The sequence below is a fragment of the Bemisia tabaci genome, chromosome 1 (genome assembly GCF_918797505.1).
Source record: "Bemisia tabaci chromosome 1, PGI_BMITA_v3".
Lineage (NCBI taxonomy): Eukaryota > Metazoa > Arthropoda > Insecta > Hemiptera > Aleyrodidae > Bemisia > Bemisia tabaci.
The window spans coordinates 16,631,116-16,658,079 of NC_092793.1; the positions used below are offsets into that span (position 1 = coordinate 16,631,116).

Here is a 26,964-nt window from a genome sequence, read left to right on the forward strand (position 1 = left end):
CTTGAGATTAAATTGCTTAACATGTTCTCATGTTCTCGGCAAATTTGAAATAAAATCGATGGAATATTCCCAGCAAATTACATTTAAATCAGAGAAAATTTGACAACGTCCGAAGGTTCCTGCGGTTCTTCCTTGGGACGGTAGATTAGGACAGCACGCGTTCTGAATCCTGAAAAGTCTGATAATAACCTAAGGTTCTGGTTGATGTAACCGAAAGAAAATTGAGGCAAAGTAACAAAAAACACGGACATTTGAAACTGTGTAGCATTCCAACTTTCCTCCGAACCGGAGGTAGAAAAACCGGGGGGTCCCAGCAGCGGCGGCGTTATCGGTCCCTTGGCACGGTTCCAGGCTGCGACCCGAATTGAAACAAACAGTTCGTACTCTTAAAATCGCGATTTTAAAGAAGCCAATAAATCCAGCGTTTCTGCCGGTGACGCGGTGCATTCCCGACTCCAATTGGCACAATGCGACCCGCGATCATTTACGCGAGCCTCGAAGCGGCGCCGCGCACCTAAATTACCCCTAATGACGGATAATCACCTTGGGCGAAGAGCGCTTTTAAAACTTACCACCATCCGGAACGGTTCTTTTCTCTCGAAAGGAAGAACAGAAGTTGAGAAGTGTCGGACGGAGATTCGCTGATTATTTCCGCGCACTTTTATAACGCCGCCATGAAGTGTTATTGCGTTGCAGAATGAGACCTGAGAGCGGGGGAGGAGGGTTGCTCAAGCTCATCCCCCGCGCAAACAAAAGAAACTTGCGGTGAGCAATGCGGGCAGTATCAATGCTCCTGACGTTATCATTCTTTGATGAAAAAGAAAAAAGAAAAAGAAAATAACCCGGGGAAGCTGAAGAAAAGAATTAACCACGTTCTGCTACCATGCTCGGCGACGAGAAAGGGCAGAATACAAAACTCAGCTCCGCAGAAGCTGTTCCACATTAATTCTAATGTCTGCGTAAACTTTTTATACGTTTCCCGGAGGGGGGGCCGGGCAATTTGTACGGGGCGAGAGATTGACTGAGCCATTTGCTCCGAACCCGCCCGCCGCGCGATTTTTTTCCCACAGTCGCTTATTCAAATGATTCCCCGCGATAAATTCGCCCGGTCGCTGCAGTGGCGCGGCGCGCGGCGCGCCCCGGAATTAAAATAAATAATACGCTTTTAAGAACAATTCATTGCCGGATAAATGGCTCCGACAGCGGAAGAATTGCGCTTTATGTTCGATACTTAACGGCGTTCGCAAGGAGCATTCACTTACTCTCCGCCCGGGCCCGAGATCAGACGGCGAATATTTTATACTTCCGAACGGAAGAGGTACGCCGCGGGTCGACGCGGAGGACACGAAACGTCCACGCTGCTGTTTTAAGAAAAACCGCCCTGCACCGAAATAAATCAGGATGTTGAATCAACATTCTGGTTGCTAAAAAACATGTGGAACGACCTCGAACCGTTTGCATCAACTGCCCCTGCCGTTCGAGTGGGTCTTCAGGTCCAGTTACACGATCAAATTGAGCCATCAAATTGGGCCTCTCATTGGTCGCATCCTCACCTCAGGTCTTTTTCCACCAATCAGAGCTTCAATTTGATGGCTCAATTTGATCGTGTGACTGGACCATTCAGCTTTCGTGCAATGCATCCTGAGTACGACCGATTTATTTCAAATTTTAACCATTTGATTAATTATTTTCGGAAAATCGAAATTTATATCTGTAGATCAATCATTAAGGAACGTTCATACCGAAAATACGAGATTACGTAGCATGGTGTCAAAGATTACGGTGTCAACAAACAGTGTTTCTAAGTTTTTGTTGACACCATGATCATCCAACAAATAAAAATCTGACTCCTGTAAAAAATGATCACGATGTCAACGATTACGACGTCAACGAAACTTACAACTTCCCTCTTTAACATCTTTCTAATTTCAAGTCTTATTTTTCTTGTGTTATTTACTCTAACCTTACCCAACTTAACCTTGCAAATCTTATAACCCACTTTCACAGAACTTAACTTTCCCCGACCTTACCCTGCCTAACTTCAACCACTCCTACCTATTCTAACAGTACATGTCCTGACCTGAGATAACCTAATTTAATTATACGTGCCCAAACCTCTCTTATACACTTATTTTTTTAATTTTACTCATAAGGAAGATATTTTTCTGTTTGTTGACACCGAGATCGTCGACACCATGCCCAAGGCTCATTTTTGCGATTTACTGCCTGAGCACCACGTCAACAATCGTTGACTCCGTGATCAGATTTTGGGTTCGTTGACACTATGATCGTTGAAACCATGCAACGTTACCCCGAAGATCATCTTCCAAAATCTTAAGATAAAGTCATAAGTACCATTTGTCATTCAAGATATTTTCTGAGCAAAATTAAAATTCCGCATTCAGCTGAAAATGTTTGCCTAGAAAAATCGACCCGAGTGGCCCTTGACTCTAGCGTCAAAATTAGACCACCAGGTGCCCCTCCGCCTCCGTCGACTATTACCGACCAACCCCGGGCTAAAAGCTTTTCGGCTACCGGTAATGACATTAGCCCGCAGTCAAGAGTTCGGAGAAGTGGGCCGCAACTTGTTCAACTCGGACAGGTGGCGCGGTGAGCGGCCGGGGTTGGAAATCTAATTTGCTGCTAGAGGTGACCGTCCTTGCTGGGAGTTCTACCTTGTTGAAGAAGTACGCCGTATGGACATACGGCTGTTACCGAATCTCCCATGATAATATATTGATTTTCGAAGAAAGCTATGGACATTTTTTACTGAATTTCTCGGGCGCACTTGATAAAATTACGCAATGAATTTTCTGAAATTTTTTGAGGAAATATGTCACTTCTTTTCCTGAAAATTCAAATTTCACCCGAAGAAATTTGGCAACATCCAAAAGTTCATGCTACATTATTTCTTGATACAATAAAGTTGCGGCCGTCGCGCTGCGAGTAATGCGATTTTTAGAACTTTGTCTTGCCGAACTGACCTCAAACATTGGGGTCACGGATGAAACTGAGAGAGTACAAACGGATGGAGTTGGGTAAAATCTACATTCTAAAAAGTCTTGAGCGGATGAATTAGACTACAATGATGGACTAACATTTTTCAGAAACAACATATTGTGGCTCGATACTCGTGCGTATCTTAATTTCCACGTGAGCCCTGTCTTGCATATAAGTCCATGCTTTCTGGGATTCATGCGTAGATCGAGATATGCCCTCACATTAAAGAAGGTGTGAAATGCATCAAAGATACAACAGACTCCCCATTCTTTATGATCTACGAAAAATTCACAGATAGTTTCAAGGAATTACGTAGTTTAGTTCCCTATTTAAAAAAAAAATAAAACACCCGAGAAAATTAAGCAAAGCTAAATGCACTTACGCTGATTTTGATTACCTCCAGACGGATTTATTCAGTTTTAAGCACTACTTTTCACCGAAGTTCACCACAACCAAGCGTTTAAATCAACTTTGTTAAATTCTTAAATAAAATAGCTGACTCGAGGCAAAATTTGGTAGTTTCGTCTTTCAGTTTTTACAAACGTGGCTTAGAAGTTCAATTAACTAGCTGGACAGGAAGTGGATAGGTTTTAACGGATAATTTATTAAATTTTACGGTTGATGACTTCGTAACATTTTCCTATCATAATACTCTTCTCCGAAGTATCTGCAGCGAAATAATTTCCCTTGCTCTGACACCAGATGTAATCACGGTCATACACACACTGCAGTAGTGAAACTGTAATGGGAAACCAGACTTATGAACGGTTGGTTACCTCCTGGCGCTTATTTGATCACGAGCAATATACGACGGTCATGAGTGAAATCAATGCCTTAGAAACAGATTTAGGCTGCCACATAGTCTCGTAAACTCACACAATTTTACTCTGCACACACAGAGGTGTTGATGGATTTTTCAGTTAACCGATATCGAGGATAAACAGGATTGCAAAAGCCAATTCTAGGTTCTGTTATTTTCTGATTGCTTCAATAAGGGAAAATTGGAAATTAAAGGCACCATCTGACAACCTCCTGTAGGCGCTGCGCGGGTGACCGCCGTCACATAACCTCAAATCACCGCAACCAATCAACGTTGTGAGATAATTCTCTTCCTATGCTCCACTCAACTGAAGGCAACCCATTGCAATATCGCGCTTATTGTTTTGCCGGGTGCTTTTGGAATGTCTACGTACACACCGGTGCTTTCATTCCGCAGATAATTCTCCGAAGTTTATCGCTATGGTAGTTTTGCGAGGTATTCAGCATGAACCCCAAAAATGGGAAAGGAATTCTCGGACTTTCGACTGAATATTGCCTTTTGGAAAAGGAAAAAAACTATGCCCCCCCCCCCCCCCCGAATAACCTCTCATCATCTTCTCAAATTTCGAAGATTTTTCAATTTTCGAGATTTTTTGAGATCAATCCTTGCACATTTTGCCTTCTAAAACTTTCGCACCTCCTTATATAGATTGCCTGACATGGAGCCGATACTGTTGAGATAATATAGTCTATTATTCCAGTATGTTTGGCCATGAATTGGACTATAGTTTGCAGTTAGGAAGTAAAATTTCAGGCTCATCTTAGAAACAACATGTGTTCCATCAGTTTCCTTACGTAGATAGGTGTTTTTATCTATGAACCAGAAATTTTAGTTCCTTATTGCAAAATTCAGTCCAATTTTTTGTTGCTCGGACGAGAGAACCATAATCCAATAAGGTAAAGTCGACTCAAACGATTCGATTACCGCAGAAATGCGACTATGCGACCTATGATCACAATTTTAATGATACTACTTGCATGGAACCAGGAGACAAATACGATAACTCTCGTGTTAAAAATGTCCATTAGTTTGCCGGTAAAAAATTTGAGTTGCGGGTGAGCATTTCGCAACTTTGAAACGCGATTCCGCTCTTTCGTCTGAAAAGCGACGAATTTGGAGAGCCACTGACCTGAGAGGCTTACAACAATGGCGCAAACGTGCGGAAAAGCGAGGCTGAAGCGGCATCGCTGAACCCAGGCGACGATAGTGAGTTGATGGTGATGAAAATTTGAAACTGGGACATTAACTTGCTGCAATAGGGCGACGCGACGCACAGTGGATCAAGTCGATAGGAGAGGTCGAACAAAATTTGGAGACTTTAAACGCTTATAACTCCGTTTATACAAAATTTTGAGGTTCTAAAAATGGCTCCATTGGTTTTCTCGTAAAAATTTCTTCCAGAAACACCTCTTGAAATTTAAAATGTGACGAAATAAAAATCAAAATTTGCGGTTTTGGTCAAAAATTTCATGTCCGACCTCTCTAATTGACTCGGCCCACTGTGCGACGAGCGATGAAGCAATCGAGGCGAGAAATCGCGTTTTGACAACGCCACAGACAGTAACGACCAGCAGTGATCTGTTGGGCTCGTTGGATATCTCTCTTTCCTTTTCCAATATGCTAGCGCATTCACCACCCCCTCTCCCCCCCTCTCCACCCCTTAGAGCTCGCGACACGAAAAAGAGGAGTCTCAACGTCTGCAATTGACGTCATCGCGATAATGCGCGTTACAAATTGACATGATTAGTGAGATTTCGGGTACATGAACTAACGTGAACAACACCGGTGGGACGGAGTGAAACGATTTAATCTGTTAGCTTAACATAGTGGATTGAATGATGAGAGGAAGTTGTGCTGATTCTTAAATGTTCCGTCGCGATTTCCTTCTTTCAGCAATTTTGTGGAATAACGAAACGTCGGGGGTTTAAATGAGAAAAACCGAACAGAAACAATTGCGATACCACCGCTGTTTGAAAAGAATATTTTCGCCATTTTCCTGAACGAAATCGTTTCGTTGTGATGTAAATTGCAGGTACACGGCGGTTAAAACTAAAGACGGCTGTGTTATCTCATAAGACGCCATAAGCTTCAGGCCAATAGGCGTTCTTTCAAAACGTCCACTTACAAGCCCTATCGTCAGTCGAAAAAAAAGTTTTGATACTTTGAAAGTGCGGAAACACGTTTCTTGCCAAAGATTACTGCAGAAATGCTAATTTTCAAAGCAATTCCTCGATCTTGCAACAGCCCTGATGGGAAATATCGACAGTTGCGCAGTGCAAGGTGTCTACTGTAACAGGCTAGCCAAAAATCAGTACTTTTACAGTACTTTTTCAGTACATTCTCAAGAATTTCAGTACCTCTTCAATGGAAAAATTCAGTACTTTTTCAGTACCTCCGATTGACGTTTGAAAAATTTCAAATATTTGAATTTCTTGCTCAAATTAGGTCAAAAGCGACAAAACATTCCGGACCTTCTTGCGGAATTTCTGCACTTTTTCAGTACTTCCGGACCGGCCTAAAAAAAATCAGTACTTTTTTTGGACTTTCCGGAAATTTCGGACTTGTAGACACCATGGCACATGAGTTTCGCTCATCTTTAGCAACGTATAAAATCGCATACTTAATGAATTTACTTTTTTCCCCAGTCATATGAAAACCAGAGAGAGCATGCACAATAGCATAGTAAACATATTCCATAAGTGTAAAGCTAAGGCGTTTGTCTCAGAGGCAAGGTCCCAGTTTGGCCATCATACCTTCGCCCTTCAAGCGATGAATAGCCGATAACTAGTCAGACTCAAACCGGGCCTTTGTGTCGAACACCACACCGCGCCGCGTCGGTTGCGAATTTACGAGCGTAGACCGGTCAGCAGGGGAAGAGGGAGCTAATTGCAATCACATCCGCGCACTGCAGACTGCAGTTGGATGAACTAATTACAGTCCAATCAGTGCTCCCTTCCTTGTCCGTCGACAACGTTTAACTCACTTCGGTCATTGACGTGAACAATGACGCATATTGAAGAAGAATGTCGTATGAGCGTTCAAATGTTGTCAACATTTTTCGAGTAAGAGCCCTCTTTTTCAGAAAAATTGAAAAAAAAATTCCTTGAATTTTCAAAAAATACTTGACACTAAATTTTGGAAAAACTTGCCACGTGTTTTCTTTTCAAAATCCTACCTGAAAAGAAAAAAAAAACTCATTCGACGGGGAAAAGAAGAAAAGAAGGAATAAGAAAAATGGAACAAATAGGATGGAGAGGAAGAAGAGGAATAAGAGTAGTAAAAGGAAATATCTGGGAAAAATTCAATAAATAAAAGAAATGCGAGAAATTTTAGCACCGCCACGGTTGGCACCCAGATACTAAGAAAAACCCTCCGATAGCCTCTTGGCGACAGGTGGAACCTTTTACTTTCGGTGATTCAACACTTACTCGTGGACAATTAAAAGAAGGCAACAGTTATCAATATTTTTTCGGCTGTTGACCCACCTGCAAGGTAGAGGATGAGCTTCGGGTAACGAGGTGAATCAATGAAGTTTGCCAAACTTCGGTTTGTTTGTGAAAAAAAATACTCACCACGTTGTTCAACATCCACCTAAGAGTAAATCGACAGCTGCAGGTTGGAACCCCGAAAGCAAAAGCTTCCTCCATTGCCTAGATAGCAATGGATGGCCTCCTTTTATCCCTGTTGTCACCCCACGCGAAAGGGATAATTTTATCACCCTTAGCTGAAGAATACGAATAAATACTCATTTCTGATGAAAGTGATAATCGTTTACTTTACAACAAGGGATTAAGAAAATTATGCAAATTACAAGGGGGGCAGGTGAAACAAACTTTCTTCGGTTAAACTCACAACTTTTCCTTCTCTTTTTGACTGATACGTTTTTCTCTACCAAAACCATAGCAACCCCCACAACTGCACCCAGCCTGTCCCAGCTGATGGTGACTTTTTTGACGGGAACATGAGCAACCGTTGGCATTCCTTTGGCGGGAATCAGCAAAGTATAGAATTAGAGGATGGGCGGCAAATTGGAAGCTGCGATATTTACAAATTTTTAGGAGTGCTTGTCCAGAGAATGGCAGGAGACAGGTTGCCGAAGAAGGTCCTTGATTGGGTCCTCGGGAGAAGACGCAGAGGGCGCCCGATGAAAGGTTGGAGGGAGGGGATTGTAGCGGAAATGTTAAGGTGCTCAATGCCCCAAGATTTGTAGTTTGAAAGAGAGCAGTGGAGGTTAGGAGTCGTAGAGCGCGAGGGAGTGCTGTAAAGCGACATATATGTATGTACTATCGCCGAATTTAGTTTCACGCATAGGCCGCTCCAAATCAAATGTAAACTGTGCGACGAGGCGCAGCGCGGCGTGGCGCGTTTCGGAGATATCGGGTGCTGATTGGACCTATCTCATCTCATGCCAACGAGGAAAACGGAGCCACATGAACAATTGACAAATCTGCTACTTTTTCAAGAAAATATCCCTCAGACAAGCATTTATAGGTGCAAACTATAATAGACAGCGCAACACCGCGGTCACTCGAAAATAGAGCTAACATTTCATGAGGTGCAACTGATTTTTTCCTCTAGCCGCCGCGCCGGCAGGTTGCATGGAGTTCTTTGAGACAAAGGCGTATGCGCGCATCCGCCCTTTTCCGGGAGAACGCGTTTTCTGAAACTTGATTACTCCTAATTTTAGGAAATATGCAGAGTGCACGAATAATTCCCGCTCCCCCCCCCCTTTTTGACCCTCCCTCAAGGGGGGAAACTTTCTTCTTCCAAGCTGAAACCCCTAACTTGTGATACGTTTTTGGAGAGAACATCAAGGACAAAGAATTTTTCAATACCTCAATCTTTGACCGAGTTATGATATGCCAAAGGCCAAAGGTCTTTTTTCCAAAAATCATATCTTAGGTTTAAATTACCGTAGAAAAAAAATAAAACAAGAAAATTTACCGAATTGTTAGCTTTTTAAGTAAAAATTACAGAAATAATTTCAAACTAATTTTAAGGAGGATTTCGGACCCCAAAATACGTCAGTTCAAAAGTCATACGATTCTCCTGCGAAATTAGCCAATTCTCCGTAACTTTGTCCCAACATTATCTCATCAAGTTCCAAATTAGTTGGACATTACGTTCTCAAGTACCCAAATTTTGGGCAAAGTTCAAAAATCGAAAATTTAATCGACTTTAATCAACTTGAAACACCTTAAATTTTGTTTCTTGAACTTTGCCCAAAATTTTGACTCAAATTCATGACTTTCCGGAGTGATCTTTTAGGGTAATATAGTTCTCTTTTACTTTAAATTGTTCTAAATGGCTTCTTTTCCCACTTACCTCTGTTTTTCATAAAATTTTTTCCAGAAAGGTAAAATTATTAACTAGTAAGCTATAGCCTTTCGAACAAGGGCGTATACAACGATCCAAATTATCCTGCAGAAATCATAGGGGAATGTAGTCATAATGTTCCGTTTTTGCAAGTAAATTGTCAAAGACTTGTTCTTCCAAACTAATTAAATTCCGTGCGAAGATATTGGTTAGAACCAGCGCTATACACTTTTGAACTGTCAAATGCGATTTCCTCGGAACTACTTTTCCGGTCATGCGACCTTGTTCCAAAGAACTCCTCAATTCAGCATACACTTTTTCGCGTAGGAAGTTTGAAAATGACGCAAGAGGCAAGACTGATCGGCTGTAGAATATGAAAGATTACACAAGTATGCACCGAAAAAATAGTTAGTGCTTTAATAGCGAATTCTCGTGTAATATTCAGCCGTGGGTCCAAGTATGACCTTGGTTTTTTCCCTGTCTCCGCCGATTTCCCGGCATATTGGGATTCTTTAGAAGGAATTTTCCTAGGAAAATCTAATTTCCTGGAGATTAATGCATGATTGAGATTATTAAGGTATTTTAGCGCACTTGTATCGCATACCGCATGTCTAAAAATGTGCCTTCCTTTTTCTGATAACAAGGTTTTCCGGTCGAAATGGCATATTCTACTTACAATCCTAATATATAATTTGAAAAATAGAATGAAATTGTGAATTAACCTCTGTACTAATTGCGAGGGGCGTTGGTTCATTTGAAAGGTGTTGTACTCAATGCTTCGGGAAAATTATAAATTATTTTCTGGGGTTTGTCCCCGATTTTTAAATCTCTAAAAACTCATAAATTGGATGAGGGGAAGTAGGGGTTTTTTCTTTTTTGTTTTTCGGAAATCTTTTGTTGCTAAGCATCTTACTTTACTATTTGCTGTCTTTTCATAAGCTGTTTTCATTCAACAATCATCATTAAATGAGGTTACCTCCAACACTCAACTGCCATCAACTTACATTTTTCTTTTCTCGCGTTTTTTTTACGCTTTGTCATATTATCTTCCCGCGTTTTTTCTTTTCCAATTTTACCCCCAAATCATGATTGGCTCCATCTTTTTCCTATTTCCAATTTTTCCTCATCAAGTCAATAACCTCCAATTTTTCTTTCTAATAACATTCATGTGGAACAGTAAGACGAAGAAACTGGAAAAAGAGGAAACTTCTGAAACAGAAAATACGGAAAACGGAAAGAAGAAGGAACAGGAACAAGAAGAAGAAGAAAAATCGGAAGAATTGGATGAAGATAAAGAGGGAGCAGAAAATGAAGAAAAAAAGAGGGAGCAGAAAAAGAAGAAGAAAAAGAAGAAAGAAGGAGGAACGAAAAAGAGAAGAGTTGAAGGAAAAATTGGAAAAAAAGCAGAGCAGAGATCGAAAAAGAAGAAGCAAAAATTAAAAGGAAAACAGAGTAAAGTATTTAAAAGATAAAAAAGCCGTTACTTAAAACTTAGTTTAAAAACAAAGGTAAAAGCTTAAAAAGAAGTTTGTATAAGGTTTATACAAAATTTTAATTTAAATTTTACAAAATAAACTTACAATTTTTGAAAAAAATTTGGTCACATTCATTACTTCGAAGAAAAAATTAGGACCAATTCAAAGACAAACCAGAAAATTAATTGAAAATAAATAAATAAATAAAAAAAAGACATGTAAAAGGAAAAAGTGTACATAAAAAATAAGGGGCTGCTCCATAAGCCCCTGGTCCTTATACAAAACTGATCCGTTTGTTTTGAGTCTAAAAGGACCGAACATTATATTATTAAGATAGCTAATTGGGCTACATCATCTTATCGCTTGCTACTGACTCCTAATCGACCATTTTTTTCTCGACCACCTACTAATTTTCCGACAGGTCGAGTTGGCCCAAAAAAATCTCCTATCCAGGTGCAGATAATATGCATTTCTATAAAATTCGGTTTCTTAAAAAAAATTGGCACTGTAATTGGATCGCATTTGGCAAAAAAGAACCAGCGCGATTACAGTGTTTTCAAAATCGTGCAATTTCTTCTTTTCTTTCAAAAATACTTATAATCCAAGCATAGTATTAACATTTGCACAATTGTTTTCCTTTGAAATTAACAAATTTTTGGTGGGAAGCAACAACTATTTGCTATTCTAAGAGATTCTGTGAATAATTATGAAGGAGCAACATTTTTACAACACTGGAATCGCGCTGGTTTCTTTTTGCTAAATGCGATCCAATTTAACACTTTAAAAAATGTTTGAAATTTAACACCGTAATCGCGATGGTTCCTCTTTGCTAAGTACGATCCAACTATGGTCATAATTGGACTAAGCTCTCTATCAATTGCTCGTTTAAGAGTAAAGGCATGGTCAGCCAGGAAAAACGCCATTGGTTAGCCGTAACGAAACCAGGGAAATGCGTAGCTCGATTTTGGGTTTTTTATAATTATTTTTTTTAAATCTTTCAAAAACAAAAACATGAATAAAAATCATTGCTTGAATTTTTCGCAGAAAATATGTTTAACGTAGAAATGACTTTCTGACAGTAAGTTTGTATCGTTGCAAGTCGAGGAACGTGTTTTTCTCGTTTCAGTATCGATGTATGCACCCTACATCCACATATCTAAAAAAACTCGTGAAGATAAACTCGTTAGAAACACATTTGCCTCATTTACTGGGAGATTCAGCCCTACAAAAATGAGTTTCACAAGCAAAGAGGATCGTAAAAGTTTTACATCTTTTTTTTTATAGGAATAGGACAAATGATAAACATGCTTGGCCAATAAGAGATACAAGATTAGTAAATAAAGTTAAATTGGAAAATAAGCTTAATTCAATATTTTGTTGGGTTGCCCTCGTTGTCAACTACCGATTGCAGACGGCGGGGCATGGAAGTGGCCAAAGCTCGGCAAAGTTGAGTACACATTTTCAAATTTACCACCGAATACAACACTTTTTCTCGTCGTTATAGCTTTAAGGTTTGTCCAGGAGAGACTTGTGAAAAAACTTAAATGAGAAATCAGTGACCTCGTAAACTGGTGTCAATCCTTCTCACATATGATTTCAACATGAATCAGGGCTGGATTAAGGGGGTGGCCACATGAGCCGTAGCCCATGGCGGCTAATCTAGAAGGCGGCAAATTTTGCAAATTTCTTTAAATGTAGATATAAAAAAATATCGGATTTAGAAAAAAAAATTACAAAACGAGAAAAGGCGACAAAATCTCTCGTTTCCTGAGAATGTAGTAATTTTTAATTTTGTCGTCTTTCAGTGATGCAAGAGACAGCACCTTTAATTAGTCGAGTTAAGAGAGAAACCAAACACGCAATTTGGCCTGGAACGGCGCGGCGCAGAGAGCAATTATGACGAGGACTTGAGATGAAAAGGAGAAGCCATCGGCGCGGCGATCGGCATGTAACACATATCAGCGCCTACAAGACTGCACGAATACTTCACGCATTGCATGAAACACAGTGCGGTCATTGCGGTCAGCGTGAATCGGATAGCGCCTACAAGAATGCATGAATACTTCACGCATTGCGCCAAACACCGTGCGGTCTGCGCGGCGCGGCGGTGGAAGTTAAAATCATTAAACCACATTCATGTCTGTTCTTTCATAATTTTTTCGTTCATTTCTTTTGAATGGAAGGCCTTATCCACACAGAGATAGGTTTACAAAACTTAACTTTTGCTAAGTAGTCATGTTGACAGGGCATCCCCAAAAAATGTGTTCAACACGAGAAAACGCGTCTTTTGTACCCCTCCCCCGCTGGCACGCTCACTTGATGGTGTTTATTAATGTTTCAATACGAATGAGAAGGGGGCGGCAAAATACAGGCGGTCCACAGGCGGCAAGTAGGTAAATCCGGCCCTGACATGAATTCAATCGATGTGAAGCATTTGTTTTCTTCTTACCAAAGAAGAAGTAAAATACCGATGCTTAAAACCCATTAAAATGACAAAGAGAGTTACGAGAAAAAGCTCAGCACAGATCTTTCTCTCTCTTCCTCCCCTACTTGAGTGATTCAGACTGACCAATAACCACAATGCATCAAATATGGTCCTCTTAACCAATAAAAATGCAAAACCACGCGATTAGTGGTCAGTTTGGGGGCGTGGGTGGTCTAGGGACTCCAAACATCCCAGGTCTCAGCGTACCGCGTCAACTTTGGAAAATCTTAACTCCCCCTGAACTTGTTTCCCCAGGTGCTTGTGCTTGTTAAAACATAAACGGTCTACTTTCATTAGAAAATAGTTCTGTTCTTTTATGTGCACCTCTCAACGCAACGCCACAGCTAAAAATAGGAAAAACTGAACTTTTGAACTACGGCAACGTGGCAACAATAGATGAAATTGCCAAAATGGACCAATTTTGTAATTATCGCTTGAAAGCTGATGGTTTTCTCTAAATTTTGAGACCAATATCATCTCTCTACGACTAAGTGTTAGCGAGATATGCGAGTTTAATTTTTTTACTTTGACTCCCCTCCCCCTCCCTCCGTGATCGTCCGATTTCAAAAAGAGTCAGTGTTTTAGACTCGGGAGGTGATCCTCTATCAACTTTGAAAATGTTTCGAAGATCGGGCCAAGGTTGAAAATGGCCGATTTGGAATGAAGTCCTTTCTTCCTTGCTCTAGTCACAAGAACAAGAGGCAAGCGAGACTTGGAATCGATGCGCGATACGTCATTACGAATCTTTGTTTACATTCCAAAGAGCCAAAAACGTGAATTCTCACGGTGAATGAGCGAAAGTGTCTGTGTGTGTTTCATGTGCGTCTGTGTTAGTGACTACGCGCTCACAGAAGAACAAGTGCGTCTTCATGAGAGCGTTATCAGGCAACGCGCCGCGCCGCGCCGTCGCTAAATAGTCACCTGAGACTCTGCGTGAAACTAAATTCGTCGATAGTACATGAGCAACGATCATATGCACTAGAGTCCCTTTATACCCACAGTTAAGACAACTCACTTTTGGTTGGGCCAGGGTTGGGCTGAAAGTGGCCTAAAAAAAAAATCCAATTCTGATTGGTTCTCGCTCATGGAGGCCAAAACGAGTGCACCAAGATGGCGGTACCTCGAATGTGAACAAGAGTAATGAAAATATTACCTAATTGTGGTTTTTCAAGAGTAAATTGTTATTTCCATCGGTCCGAAATGAAAATAGAATAAGAAATTATTCACAAACCAATCTCATTTTCTTTTTAACTGATCAATTTGTTGATGTTGTTGTTTTTGTGTGACAGACATCGCAGGATTCCTGATCTTTATCCCTCAATATCGTTCGTTTGGGTGCACTCGTTTCGGCCTCCATGGCCAGCCAAGGCCGGCTGCCAGTCAGTTGATAATCGAGTTGTCTTAACTCTGGGTATAAAGGGACTCTAATATGTACTTGGGGCGTAAAGATCTGAGAGGTTACTCACCAAGGACGATGAGGGTGGCCGGCTTGCCCTTGAGCCCGTCCGAGTCCTGGCACTGCCAGACGCCGTTATCCTCGAGGTGGACGTTGCTGATGGTGAGCATGTTGAGGCGCGGCTCGCGGGAGTAGCGGTTGTGGGCGGCGCCGATGGGGACGCCGTCGTGGAGCCACTGGATGGAGTCGTTGCCGACCAGGTCGCACAGGAGTCGCGCCTCCTCGTGCTGCTGCACCGTGTACTCGTTGATCGCCGCCTCGTTCCCGCCCGAGTTCCCGCTGGCCGCCCCTCCACCCCCGCCGGAACTACCCCCGTGCTGACGGTGACGAAGGCTCGTCGATTTCGGGCCGCCTGAAACACAAGGAAAAATACTCACGTTGAGTCTAAAAAGAAAGATCACCATGATAAAAACAACAGAAAAAGGAATAGTATTCAAACAAACAAAAATAATAATCAAATTTATTTATATAAGAACACAACTATTATTTAAAGTAAGTCAGCTCAATCTAAAGACCGTAATTTTAATTATATTTACTCCGATAATTGTTTTTATTTGTTTAAATAGCTTATATTTAAAAATCCTCGAGGAGGATCCGCGAAGTTCATTCTAGTAGCGTGGCGTGTTTTGCGATGTATCGATTGATCTACCGTTTAAACCTATGGAAGAGGATCGAAAAATAGGGTGTTCGCAACGAATACCTTAATAATCAATTTTTGATCACTGCTTCACACAGGGAAATATCGTAATCGATCATTCACGCCTCGCCACTGGTTCATTCAACAACGAAAGAAGGTGTCGCAGGCAAATAGTCAAATCAGACATTTTATCAAATGCCTAGGTGAATAGTCAATTATTCTTACTTAAATTGAAATTCTGATTCTTTTGCTCATTTTAGAAAAAATAATTCATAGATCATGTAAGAAAGATACCTCTATAAAAATGCGTGGCATAGAATAGTATTTTAAACGTTTTTTAGCTCCTGAACAAACGTTCATGTTGAAATTTACAGCATGCCGCATAAAACACAATTTTCATAAAATTTTCCTAATTAAATTCGCATGAAGAGCGTTTGCTGAGGAAGGAACAAAGAGATTTCGAAGATTTAAAGAGTCATTTTTTCTACGATATTGAAAACTCGTGAGCTTTTCGCCATTAATTTAAACAAATTCGTGAACTGTCAAAATTTGACTATCTGCCACGGCATTTGATAAAAGTCTGGCAGGTCTTCAATGGTCGTGGCATATATTGTCGCCTTTAAGGTTTTTGTTTATTCGGGAAAGCAGATTTGTTAATGCATGGATTACATATCGACAGTCACAGTACGGTCGCCGGTCGGAGCCGAACGCATATGAGCGCCTGCAAGAGTGCAGGAATACTTCACGCATTGTGCCTAACGCACGGTACGATCGCCGGTTCGCGTAGCGCCTACAAGAGTGCACGAATACTTCAAGCATTGCGCCTAGCGCACAGTAGGATCGCCGGTTCACGTAGCGCCTACAAGAGTGCACGAATACTTCACGCATTGCGCCTGGTCGCTGGTCGACGTGAAACGCATATCGCCGGTGTTAGGCAGCAATCACATATCGACGGTGAAACTACCAAACCACGTATCTCGGTTTGCGACGTCGCAGACTTCCTGTCATACTTTATTTTTTAAATGAAAAACTACTCAACATCCAGTCTTGAAAATTTCTGTGATTTTTCCTCTTCGTGCGGAGAAAATTCCGTGAAAATTTCAAAGAATCATATTGATTTGGTCTACTTCAAAAAAATAAAATGTGAGCGTAGATTTTTAAACACCGCAAACGAGATACGTGGTTTGGTAGTTTCACCGTCGATATCTCGGTTTGCGACGTCGCAGACTTCCTGACATGCTTTATTTTTTTGAGCGGAAAACTACTCGACGGCAATTCTTTAAAATTGCCGTGATTTTTATTCTCTGCGCGAAGAAAATTCTACGAAAACTTCAAGGAATGATGTCAATTTTTTCTCCTTTGAAAAAAATAGCATAGTGGCGGAGATTTTCAGACACCGCAAATCAGATGTGATTGCGGACTTACGCCGCGCCGTCGATTTGACAGAAAGAACCTGTCTCGGTTGCCCAATAGTCCAGTCAATTTAGCTCTAAATAAGGGTCATCTGGGAAAATCCATATATAGAAGGTTTTTTTGCGGAAACATGTTGCATTAGGCTACCAGAACAACATATCAAAAGTTTACCAAAATCGGCCGTCCGCTAAGGCCGCCATCTTGAAAAAAGGGGGGGCGGGGGGCCAAAATACGCCGCCGGCGACCGGTTTTTAGCTTATATCTTGAAAAATATCGATCCTACGGAAAAATGTCACTGAACCTTTTAAAAAGATCATAAAATTTCCTATTAGAAACACTATACATTTATCAAGTTGCGACTTCTGGTTCGTGAGATATGGCGGTAGTTTCCTGCGGCTAGGAAAGTCAAATCTTGCGAGAAATTACGTTTTTTTCAACAAAATCTGTAATTATCTTAAAAACGACGAGTCTGAGACAAAAAAGTGTTCTCACCGGAATGAAAGAGCATGAAATTTCCATGCTAAAAATGCTTATGAATTCACTAGGGGGTCCGCCCCCGGAGCGCTATGCGGTCCGAACCAACGGCGGCTACTACGCGGTGAGGCTCGGCTTGGCCGCGCCATGAACTGTTGCGGTCCAAGATGAAACGGCTTCACTTTTTTGGTAGATTTACCGCGAGGGTAAGTCATATTATCCATTTAAATATGTGCTAATTTCCTTTCATCATGAACCCCCCCCCCCCTCCCCCTTTAGGTCATGCATGTTGTATAGTTAACAAATGTCAACGGTCGCGCTTGAAGATAATGTTATTATTTTATGCTTTCTTATTCAAATTAAATTTGTCAAACAACAAATCTTCTTTTTCAAAGTAACTAAAAGGAAATGAATTAATACAAAATATAGAAATAGGAATAAGACAAGCATTTCTTCGTTTATTACCTTAAGCGGTGGAATCGTTTATTAATACCTATGTGTTGAAAAGCATGATGGTCTTGAAGGTTCAATTGTTTTTGATGGATACGAACAAAAAGCGCAACAGATTCTACAAAAAGCGTTGAAAGGTGACGACGTTATAGCTTTAAGAAATGTCCTGCCTTAATTTTTTGTGAGGACACTCCTCTATCCGTGGCCCAGGACTTGCTTCTATCTATAATGAAAAGAATGAGGCGCGTTTGATTTGCTTGCTATCGAAACACTTTACTACAGGGAGTCAAGTTAAAGTATCTCAAGCAGAGGACGATGCGGATTCTCTCATCGTAAATGAAGCTCTCAGTCTGCCGAGAGGAACGAAGAAACAAGTTGTTATCGTTGGTAGAGTACCTATATTGAGAGAGTATGGCCACTGGGCCCCATGGAGAGACTTTTAGGACCCAAAAATGGCGGTGCTTTGTTTTGGTTTTTGTGGATAGGAGGGGGGTCATTGCCAACTTTCGACGGTTTTCACCAACCGCACTTGCTGCCAACCTTACTACATCTAAGATAATTTTTCTCAAAAATTGCACACGATTAGCCTTAAAAATATGTAAAGAATCGTAATAGTGCATTTGGGTAAATTTCTCGTTACGATAAGCAAAGAAAACTACAATTTGAGTCATTTTGCATCACATTAATTTATGGCGTCCGCCATTTTTGGGTCCTAAGGGCTCCATTCAGCCTAAGATGGCTGAGCCAATCAGAGAGGTGGTAACACCGGTGGCCATACTCTCTCAATATAGGTACTCTAATCGTTGGTGAAGACATTGACCTCCTTGTTCTAATGATAGCTTTGACGCCTGCATCAAGCGACGTCCTATTACTCAAACCAGGTAAGGGCAAATATGCAGCCCAAATTTTTAGCTCAAATCAATTGCGAACATCGAATGTAAATTTGAAGAAGAGCATTCTGTTTATCCATGTCGTCAGTGGATGTGATACTACTTCAGCATTTCGTGGCAAGGGCAAAGGTAAATTTATTAAACTGTTAGAAAAGTGTGGCGAAGTCTCTTGTTTTGCTGAGAAATTTGATGAAACCGACTGCACTCAAGATGAGCTTTGTCAAGCGGATGAGCAACTCGTTCTTTTGCTGTATGGTGCTGAAAAATCAGTTACTGCTTTGAACAAATGCAGATTTCAATGTTTTAATCGTGCTTCGGCAAGGCAAAAACTGAGGTGAAACTGCAAACGTTGCCTCCAACTTCAGATGCGTGCAGACAACACTTCTTACGTGTATATTATCAAGTTCAACTCTGGAGAGGAAGAAAACGGAATCCCAAAGAATGGGGGTGGAAATCTTCGGAACTCAGGCTTCTCCTTGTGCCTATGCTCAACCCGCCTGACCCCCCCCCCCCCCAAGAACTTTTACAAATCATCTCATGTACATGTTCGAAAGGCTGTAGTAACCGCTGCTCTTGTAAGAGAGCTGGTCTACCATGCAGTGACATTTGTCTACATTGTTCCGGCTTGGGATGCAGCAATAAACCAGAAACACTGATCGAAGAGGAAGCAGAGGATGAATTTAAACTCCCTCTTTCTATATTTTGTATTAATTCATTTCCTTTTAGTTACTTTGAAAAAAGAAGATTTGTTGTTTGACAAAAATTTGAATAAGAAAGCATAAAATAATAACATTATCTTCAAGCGCGACCGTTGACATTTGTTAACTATACAACATGCATGACCTAAAGGGGGAGGGGGGGGGGGGGTTCATGATGAAAGGAAATTAGCACATATTTAAATGGATAATATGACTTACCCTCGCGGTAAATCTACCAAAAAAGTGAAGCCGTTTCATCTTGGACCGCAACAGTTCATGGCGCGGCCAAGCCGAGCCTCACCGCGTAGTAGCCGCCGTTGGTTCGGACCGCATAGCGCTCCGGGGCGGACCCCCTAGTGAATTCATAAGCATTTTTAGCATGGAAATTTCATGCTCTTTCATTCCGGTGAGAACACTTTTTTGTCTCAGACTCGTCGTTTTTAAGATAATTACAGATTTTGTTGAAAAAACGTAATTTCTCGCAAGATTTGACTTTCCTAGCCGCAGGAAACTACCGCCATATCTCACGAACCAGAAGTCGCAACTTGATAAATGTATAGTGTTTCTAATAGGAAATTTTATGATCTTTTTAAAAGGTTCAGTGACATTTTTCCGTAGGATCGATATTTTTCAAGATATAAGCTAAAAACCGGTCGCCGGCTGCGTATTTTGGCCCCCCGCCCCCCCCTTTTTTCAAGATGGCGGCCTTAGCGGACGGCCGATTTTGGTAAACTTTTGATATGTTGTTCTGGTAGCCTAATGCAACATGTTTCCGCAAAAAAACCTTCTATATATAGATTTTCCCAGAAAAATGCCAGATTGACTGGACTACAAGTGATGTGACTCTGATTTATGAGATTCTGGATCCTTTCAGCGAACAATTTTCTACTCTTGAAGAAGTGATATGAGTTCAGTTTTTTTATGATAAATATTTCTCTCTCGTGGCACGTTAGCACTTCCTCAAAAATTTTATTGCGCCCTCATAAAAATAAGGATTAAAAACTTGCTGGAAGCACTTTAATTTTAAAGATGAAACAAAAGACGGGATTCATAAATTCCTCTTTAAATAGTAGATAAAAGTATTGGACTCCGAAATGAAAAACTGCGACTATTCTTCAGTTTTAAACTGCACCTGAATATCTTATTTAAAACCTTTACACTTGAGTGATCTCAGTCTGAACTAATCTTACTCCTCTTTTGTTTTGTAAAATCCTTTTATTTAATTTTGCATGCTTGCTTCTAAGGATATCGTCTCCTTTTCTCCCTTCCATCCATTCTATTTCACATAAAATCTTATACCTTAGGCTTGATAAATAATCTATTTACAAACAGCCCTCCTCCATATAAATTATAGCAAGGCGAGAAATCTTCCCATTTTAGTGGTAATAGGAAACCTAGGCATAATTACCACTATAAAATGACTTTGAAATAATATTCTTGAGCTTTAGTAATAATTTTTGATGGAAACACTTAGTATTCTAGGTTGCATTTTCAGGGCATGAAGAAAGTAGAATGTTCCACTTGAAGAACTTTTGTTTTTCTGTTTGGTTTTTATTTACATTTGATAGCAATTTTTGAAAAGGAAAAAATAAAAAATTGAGTGTCAACAAAGTTGAAGATAAGCGAGACGTATTTGGGTCTCATTTTTAAACTTTTCTTTCGAATCTGAGCGCCACCGCATTGACAGCAAAGAGCGGAATATTGCGGTTTCACGCTTTGCGCCATCGCAACTTCAATTTTGCAAATGCAACACGGACATCCGCCAAGCATGAATAGTTGCATCCCTGCGCCGTCATCAACGCACGGTGAGGTATGCAATAGTATTGGGCATCTAAGAGTTTGATAAAAATTTATCGGAAATTTCCGTTAAAAAATGAATAAAACCAAAACGGCAACAAAATTTCGTTAAAATCTAATCATCACTCCTCTTAACACGTAATATAAAATAAACAGCACATTAAAAGTACAATTTACATACGACATTAAAAATAAAATTGTCTGCAAAAATCGTCTCTAAATTGAATGTGATGAAATTTAGAAAGCTTGTAAAAGTATAAGGTGACATTTTACTTTTTTTTATCAAAAAAAAACAAAGAAATATAACACTCTTTTTAAAGAGTATTCTCATCCAGATTTTTACGTTTTTTTACTTTTTAAAACAATCAAGCTGCTAGAGCTTACTAGTATGTTCTCAGTAATCGTAGAGGATTTTTTAAGCCGAAAATCTGAATAGATTGCCCCCCCCCCCCCTTCCGGACTATTTTATCTAACAAGGATCCGGGAAGACCCGGAAGTTCAGACTGCATTGACGCCAGAATGCGAAGCGAGGCCGGCCGTGTTTTAAATTCGAATCTTCGCATTCTGCGGTGTGTATGCCGGATTCCGTAGCGCACGGGTCAAAACCGCCAGCTCTTGGCATGGTGTGACAAACGGACGCAGAGCGACTTCAAAGGAAGACCCTTCTCGGAACCGGATTATTGTATCAAGAGTTCGTCGAGGTGAAAACTTTTCGAACGTGACTGAAGAGAGTTCGATGGGTCTGCGGTGGCCTTATTCCAGATCGATTTTTAATTATGAGAGACGAAATTCGCCCATACTTTTCCACAACTGCCAAATTTCGCATCATAATCTCCGATTCGATGCTATGAACTGTAGCATTAGTATGATAGAAAGAAGTCATCTTATCTTTTGAAATGGAAATGCAGAATTTTCTGCGGAGAAACTTCTTTTCATGTGCTTTTACCTAGAGTACCTATATTGAGAGAGTATGGCCACTGGGGTTACCACCTCTGATTGGCTCAGCCATCTTAGGCTGAATGGAGCCCTTAGGACCCAAAAATGGCGGACTCTATAAATTAATGTAATGCAAAATGACTCAAAAAGTAGTTTCCTTTGCTTATCGTAACGAGAAATTTACTCAAATGCACTCTTGCGACTTCTTTACATATTTTTAAGACTAATCGTGTGGAATTTTTGAGAAAAATTATCTTGAATGTAGTAAGGTTGGCAGCAAGTGCGGTTGGTGGTAACCGTCAAAAGTTGGCAATGACCCCCCTCCCATCCATAAAAACCAAAACAAAGCACCGCCATTTTTGGGTCCTAAGCCTCTCCATGGGGCCCAGTGGCCATTCTCTTTCAATATAGGTACTCTACTTTTACCTATTGTAGAACAATCCGAAAGATCCAATTACAAATAAAATACAATTTAAAAGATAACGGTCTTGCTGCTTTTATGGAGTCGTAATAGAGTTACGCATTGGAATTGAAGGAGAGGGGGTCTCGGATACCGCAATCAACCATTACAGAGAATCACAAAAAAACGTTACGAAAGAGGAGATGGTGAAATTCAAAGGAGCGCGTCAGGTAATAAATTGACGCTGATTGACTCCCGTATGTTAGACCTCCACAGCGTCAGAAATGGGAGTAAAGATTACATTTTCACCAATTGCAAAGAATATAAACTGGAATGGACCGTGGAATTAGGGGTGAGACGGCTAGGAACAAACGGAATGAGAGAGGGAACGGAGACAGGAATTCGGGAAAGAGTTGATCAAAGTTTACGAAAAACGTTCAATTTGTGTAATCTTTATTCCCGTTTGTGACTTCATGAGCCGCGGTTTCTCAACTCTTCCTGTAAAGGGACTCTGATTGGATGGTATTTTAAATTTTATTGTCAGAACTGTTTCAGCATTGAATTATATAATAATTTAAAGTCTTTCCTGCGAGCACTGACCGAATGTATATGACCTGATGTTTACGTCTGACATAAATGTTTGTTGTTTTGTACCTAAATGTTTGTATCGCACATTCTGTCCAGTTCCTAACTGCAAGAAGGCTTGAGACTTGACGGCCATTTTCGGAAAGACTTCGGAAACAGAGAAAAAATCAGTTCTCTTTCAATTATTTGCTTATGCAATCAAGGGTACTTCGGCGTCGAAATATTCGTATCGTGCATTCCGTACCGTCCGTAACCGCTTGGAGGCTTCAGACTTGACGGCCGATTACGGACAGAGCTCGAAAACAGAGAGAGATAAGTTCTCCTTCAATTCTTTACCTATGCAATTAAGGGTACTTGAGCGTTGAAATATTTGTATCGTACATTTCGTCCGGCTGGCAACCGTTGCGTTGGAAGGCTTTCACGGCCAATCACGAGCACAGCTCGGGAGCTGCGGAGGGAGGAGGGAAAGAGGGGGGATGAGCGGGGCGCGAACTACAATTTTAACCTAATAAAAAGCGAATCACCGGCGAGGTGCGGAGGCGACTAAATCAGAACACGTACTCATATTAAATGTACATAAATTGCGAGGCAAGTGAAGGAGCCCCGGTTGTCACTCGGAAACTCTTTCCTTTGACGGAGGAGCTAATACGTTTTCCCTCCCGGCGCCCATCCCCCGCCCCCCGCCCTCCCAGCGCTTCCTTTCGCGAGAAACAAAACAATGCCAAGCTATATTCAGTGCTCTTGGGCTCTGCTCTACACACGTGTGAATTTCCGATGCGACAACGCTCCTGCCAGCTTGGGCTTCCTCCGCTCTTCTATTTCTTGAGGTCGCGTAAGACCTATGTAGAAAACTCACGCAGAGCAAGGGGTCCATGTGCACCTTTTTACGATACTATCTAAAAGCGCCAATTCCTGGTAGCGAAAAGACGGTAGCAAATACTGCCGTGCTAAGGAAAAACGCCGTATGAGCCTTCGAACGTTATCAAGTTTCCTTCGATAAAAACCGAATTAACTGGAAAAATTCTGAATATTTTTCCCCACAATTTTCAGAAAATTTTGTACGCAATTTCATCTAGAATATCTGAAAATTTCAGGGAAAAATATGCATGAATTCCGTCAAAAATTCATGTTTTGTCGAGGAAAATTTTGCAAATCTCGAATGTTCACACGGCGTTTTTTCCTAAGCACGGCAGAATAGGCGTTCATTTATTTGAACACAAGTAGTTGTCCAACAGCACAAACGTGAAAACCTACCTAACCTAAACCTAATCCAACCTAACCTTGTGTTAGAACAAGTTAGGCTAGATATTGACCCTTTTGATTCTATATACCTTTCAGTACCTCTCTGTCACCTCAAAACCATTCCAATTCAACCATGTCCAATTTGCACAATCGAGCCACCTTCCAAGAGCGCAAATTGACGATTTGCGTTTTTGGATCTTGCGCTGTTAGAAATTTGCGCTTTTGAATGTCCTCGCTTTTTTTGCACGAAAGCCGGCCATACTTGACGTCAGGGATTTTTCAATTTGAATTTGACGATCTATCTGATCCATCGCGGTAGTATGCTTATAAGCTGGGCGATCCGGTTGTTTCTAAGACTTGACAACAGGGAGCGCTGCTGGTTCATCTCAAGGAGTCAAGGCGCAGAGCGATGCTGGCCGTTTTGTTCACACACACTGACGATATTTATCGTTATTGCTCCGAGTTTTCTTCCACTTCCACTCTCGTATCTCCCGAAACTTCGCCCGAGATATAAATGCCCGCCCTCGGCCCTGAGCGGAATTAAACTCAACTTTCTGGATTTTTGTGACTGTCATAATTATTGCGCTGCATTATCTCACACTCAGGCGGCCAACCCGCGCCCGCCGCGATGATTTAGGATCCAACGAAATTAAGTTCCGTGCACCTTTGAGCTTCAACTTTTTACCACAGCTAACGAGATATCAAGAGAATGCCTCGAGATCAAATTATAACACGAGTACTGTTGTCGTTAAATGTTCTATTAATCTGCGGCATCTCGGTAAAATTGATTAACTTAACAATAATTAAGGTACAAAAATTATAAATGAGTGAATGAATGGATGGATCATGAAAGACTGACGTATATTAACACATTGTTTTTCTTTTCTTTCAGATTGTAAAAAGCGTTCTATGACTTACTTTTGGTCAACAAAGTCACCGGAAAATTTCTAGAATAAATTTCCTTAGAGAATCATTTATCTTCTTGTTTTTCACTCCAATTCAACCTTTCGCCCTTAATACTATCTAAATTAATAATCACTTTTACCTATTGTAGAACAATCCGAAAGATCCAATTACAAATAAAATACAATTTAAAAGATAACGGTCTTGCTGCTTTTATGGAGTCGTAATAGAGTTACGCATTGGAATTGAAGGAGAGGGGGTCTCGGATACCGCAATCAACCATTACAGAGAATCACAAAAAAACGTTACGAAAGAGGAGATGGTGAAATTCAAAAGGAGCGCGTCAGGTAATAAATTGACGCTGATTGACTCCCGTATGTTAGACCTCCACAGCGTCAGAAATGGGAGTAAAGATTACATTTTCACCAATTGCAAAGAATATAAACTGGAATGGACCGTGGAATTAGGGGTGAGGCGGCTAGGAACAAACGGAATGAGAGAGGGAACGGAGACAGGAATTCGGGAAAGAGTTGATCAAAGTTTACGAAAAACGTTCAATTTGTGTAATCTTTATTCCCGTTTGTGACTTCATGAGCCGCGGTTTCTCAACTCTTCCTGTAAAGGGACTCTGATTGGATGGTATTTTAAATTTTATTGTCAGAACTGTTTCAGCATTGAATTATATAATAATTTAAAGTCTTTCCTGCGAGCACTGACCGAATGTATATGACCTGATGTTTACGTCTGACATAAATGTTTGTTGTTTTGTACCTAAATGTTTGTATCGCACATTCTGTCCAGTTCCTAATTGCAAGAAGGCTTGAGACTTGACGGCCATTTTCGGAAAGACTTCGGAAACAGAGAAAAAATCAGTTCTCTTTCAATTATTTGCTTATGCAATTAAGGGTACTTCGGCGTCGAAATATTCGTATCGTGCATTCCGTACCGTCCGTAACCGCTTGGAGGCTTCAGACTTGACGGCCGATTACGGACAGAGCTCGAAAACAGAGAAAGATAAGTTCTCCTTCAATTCTTTACCTATGCAATTAAGGGTACTTCAGCGTTGAAATATTTGTATCGTACATTTCGTCCGGCTGGCAACCGTTGCGTTGGAAGGCTTTCACGGCCAATCACGAGCACAGCTCGGGAGCTGCGGAGGGAGGAGGGAAAGAGGGGGGATGAGCGGGGCGCGAACTACAATTTTAACCTAATAAAAAGCGAATCACCGGCGAGGTGCGGAGGCGACTAAATCAGAACACGTACTCATATTAAATGTACATAAATTGCGAGGCAAGTGAAGGAGCCCCGGTTGTCACTCGGAAACTCTTTCCTTTGACGGAGGAGCTAATACGTTTTCCCTCCCGGCGCCCATCCCCCGCCCCCCGCCCTCCCAGCGCTTCCTTTCGCGAGAAACAAAACAATGCCAAGCTATATTCAGTGCTCTTGGGCTCTGCTCTACACACGTGTGAATTTCCGATGCGACAACGCTCCTGCCAGCTTGGGCTTCCTCCGCTCTTCTATTTCTTGAGTTCGCGTAAGACCTATGTAGAAAACTCACGCAGAGCAAGGGGTCCATGTGCACCTTTTTACGATACTATCTAAAAGCGCAAATTCCTGGTAGCGAAAAGACGGTAGCAAATACTGCCGTGCTAAGGAAAAACGCCGTATGAGCCTTCAAACGTTATCAAGTTTCCTTCGATAAAAACCGAATTAACTGGAAAAATTCTGAATATTTTCCCCAAAATTTTCAGAAAATTTTGTACGCAATTTTATCTAGAATATCTGAAAATTTCAGGGAAAAATATGCATGAATTCCGTCAAAAATTCATGTTTTGTCGAGGAAAATTTTGCAAATCTCGAATGTTCATACGGCGTTTTTTCCTAAGCACGGCAGAATAAGCGTTCATTTATTTGAACACAAGTAGTCGTCCAAAAGCACAAACGTGAAAACCTACCTAACCTAAACCTAACCCAACCTAACCTTGTG

The 26,964-nt window shown here is 41.0% G+C and overlaps 1 protein-coding gene across 3 annotated transcripts in view; it reads right to left on the bottom strand.

Annotated features, from left to right (window-relative positions):
• tei (irregular chiasm C-roughest protein teiresias) overlaps positions 1-26,964 on the bottom strand; it is a 377,241-nt gene that overhangs the window by 132,717 nt on the left and 217,560 nt on the right. For all 3 annotated transcript variants that reach the window (XM_072296993.1, XM_019055032.2, XM_019055019.2), the window contains one exon: positions 14,563-14,904. In XM_072296993.1, the coding sequence (XP_072153094.1) occupies positions 14,563-14,904 (342 nt within the window). The remainder of the gene's footprint in view (positions 1-14,562; positions 14,905-26,964) is intronic.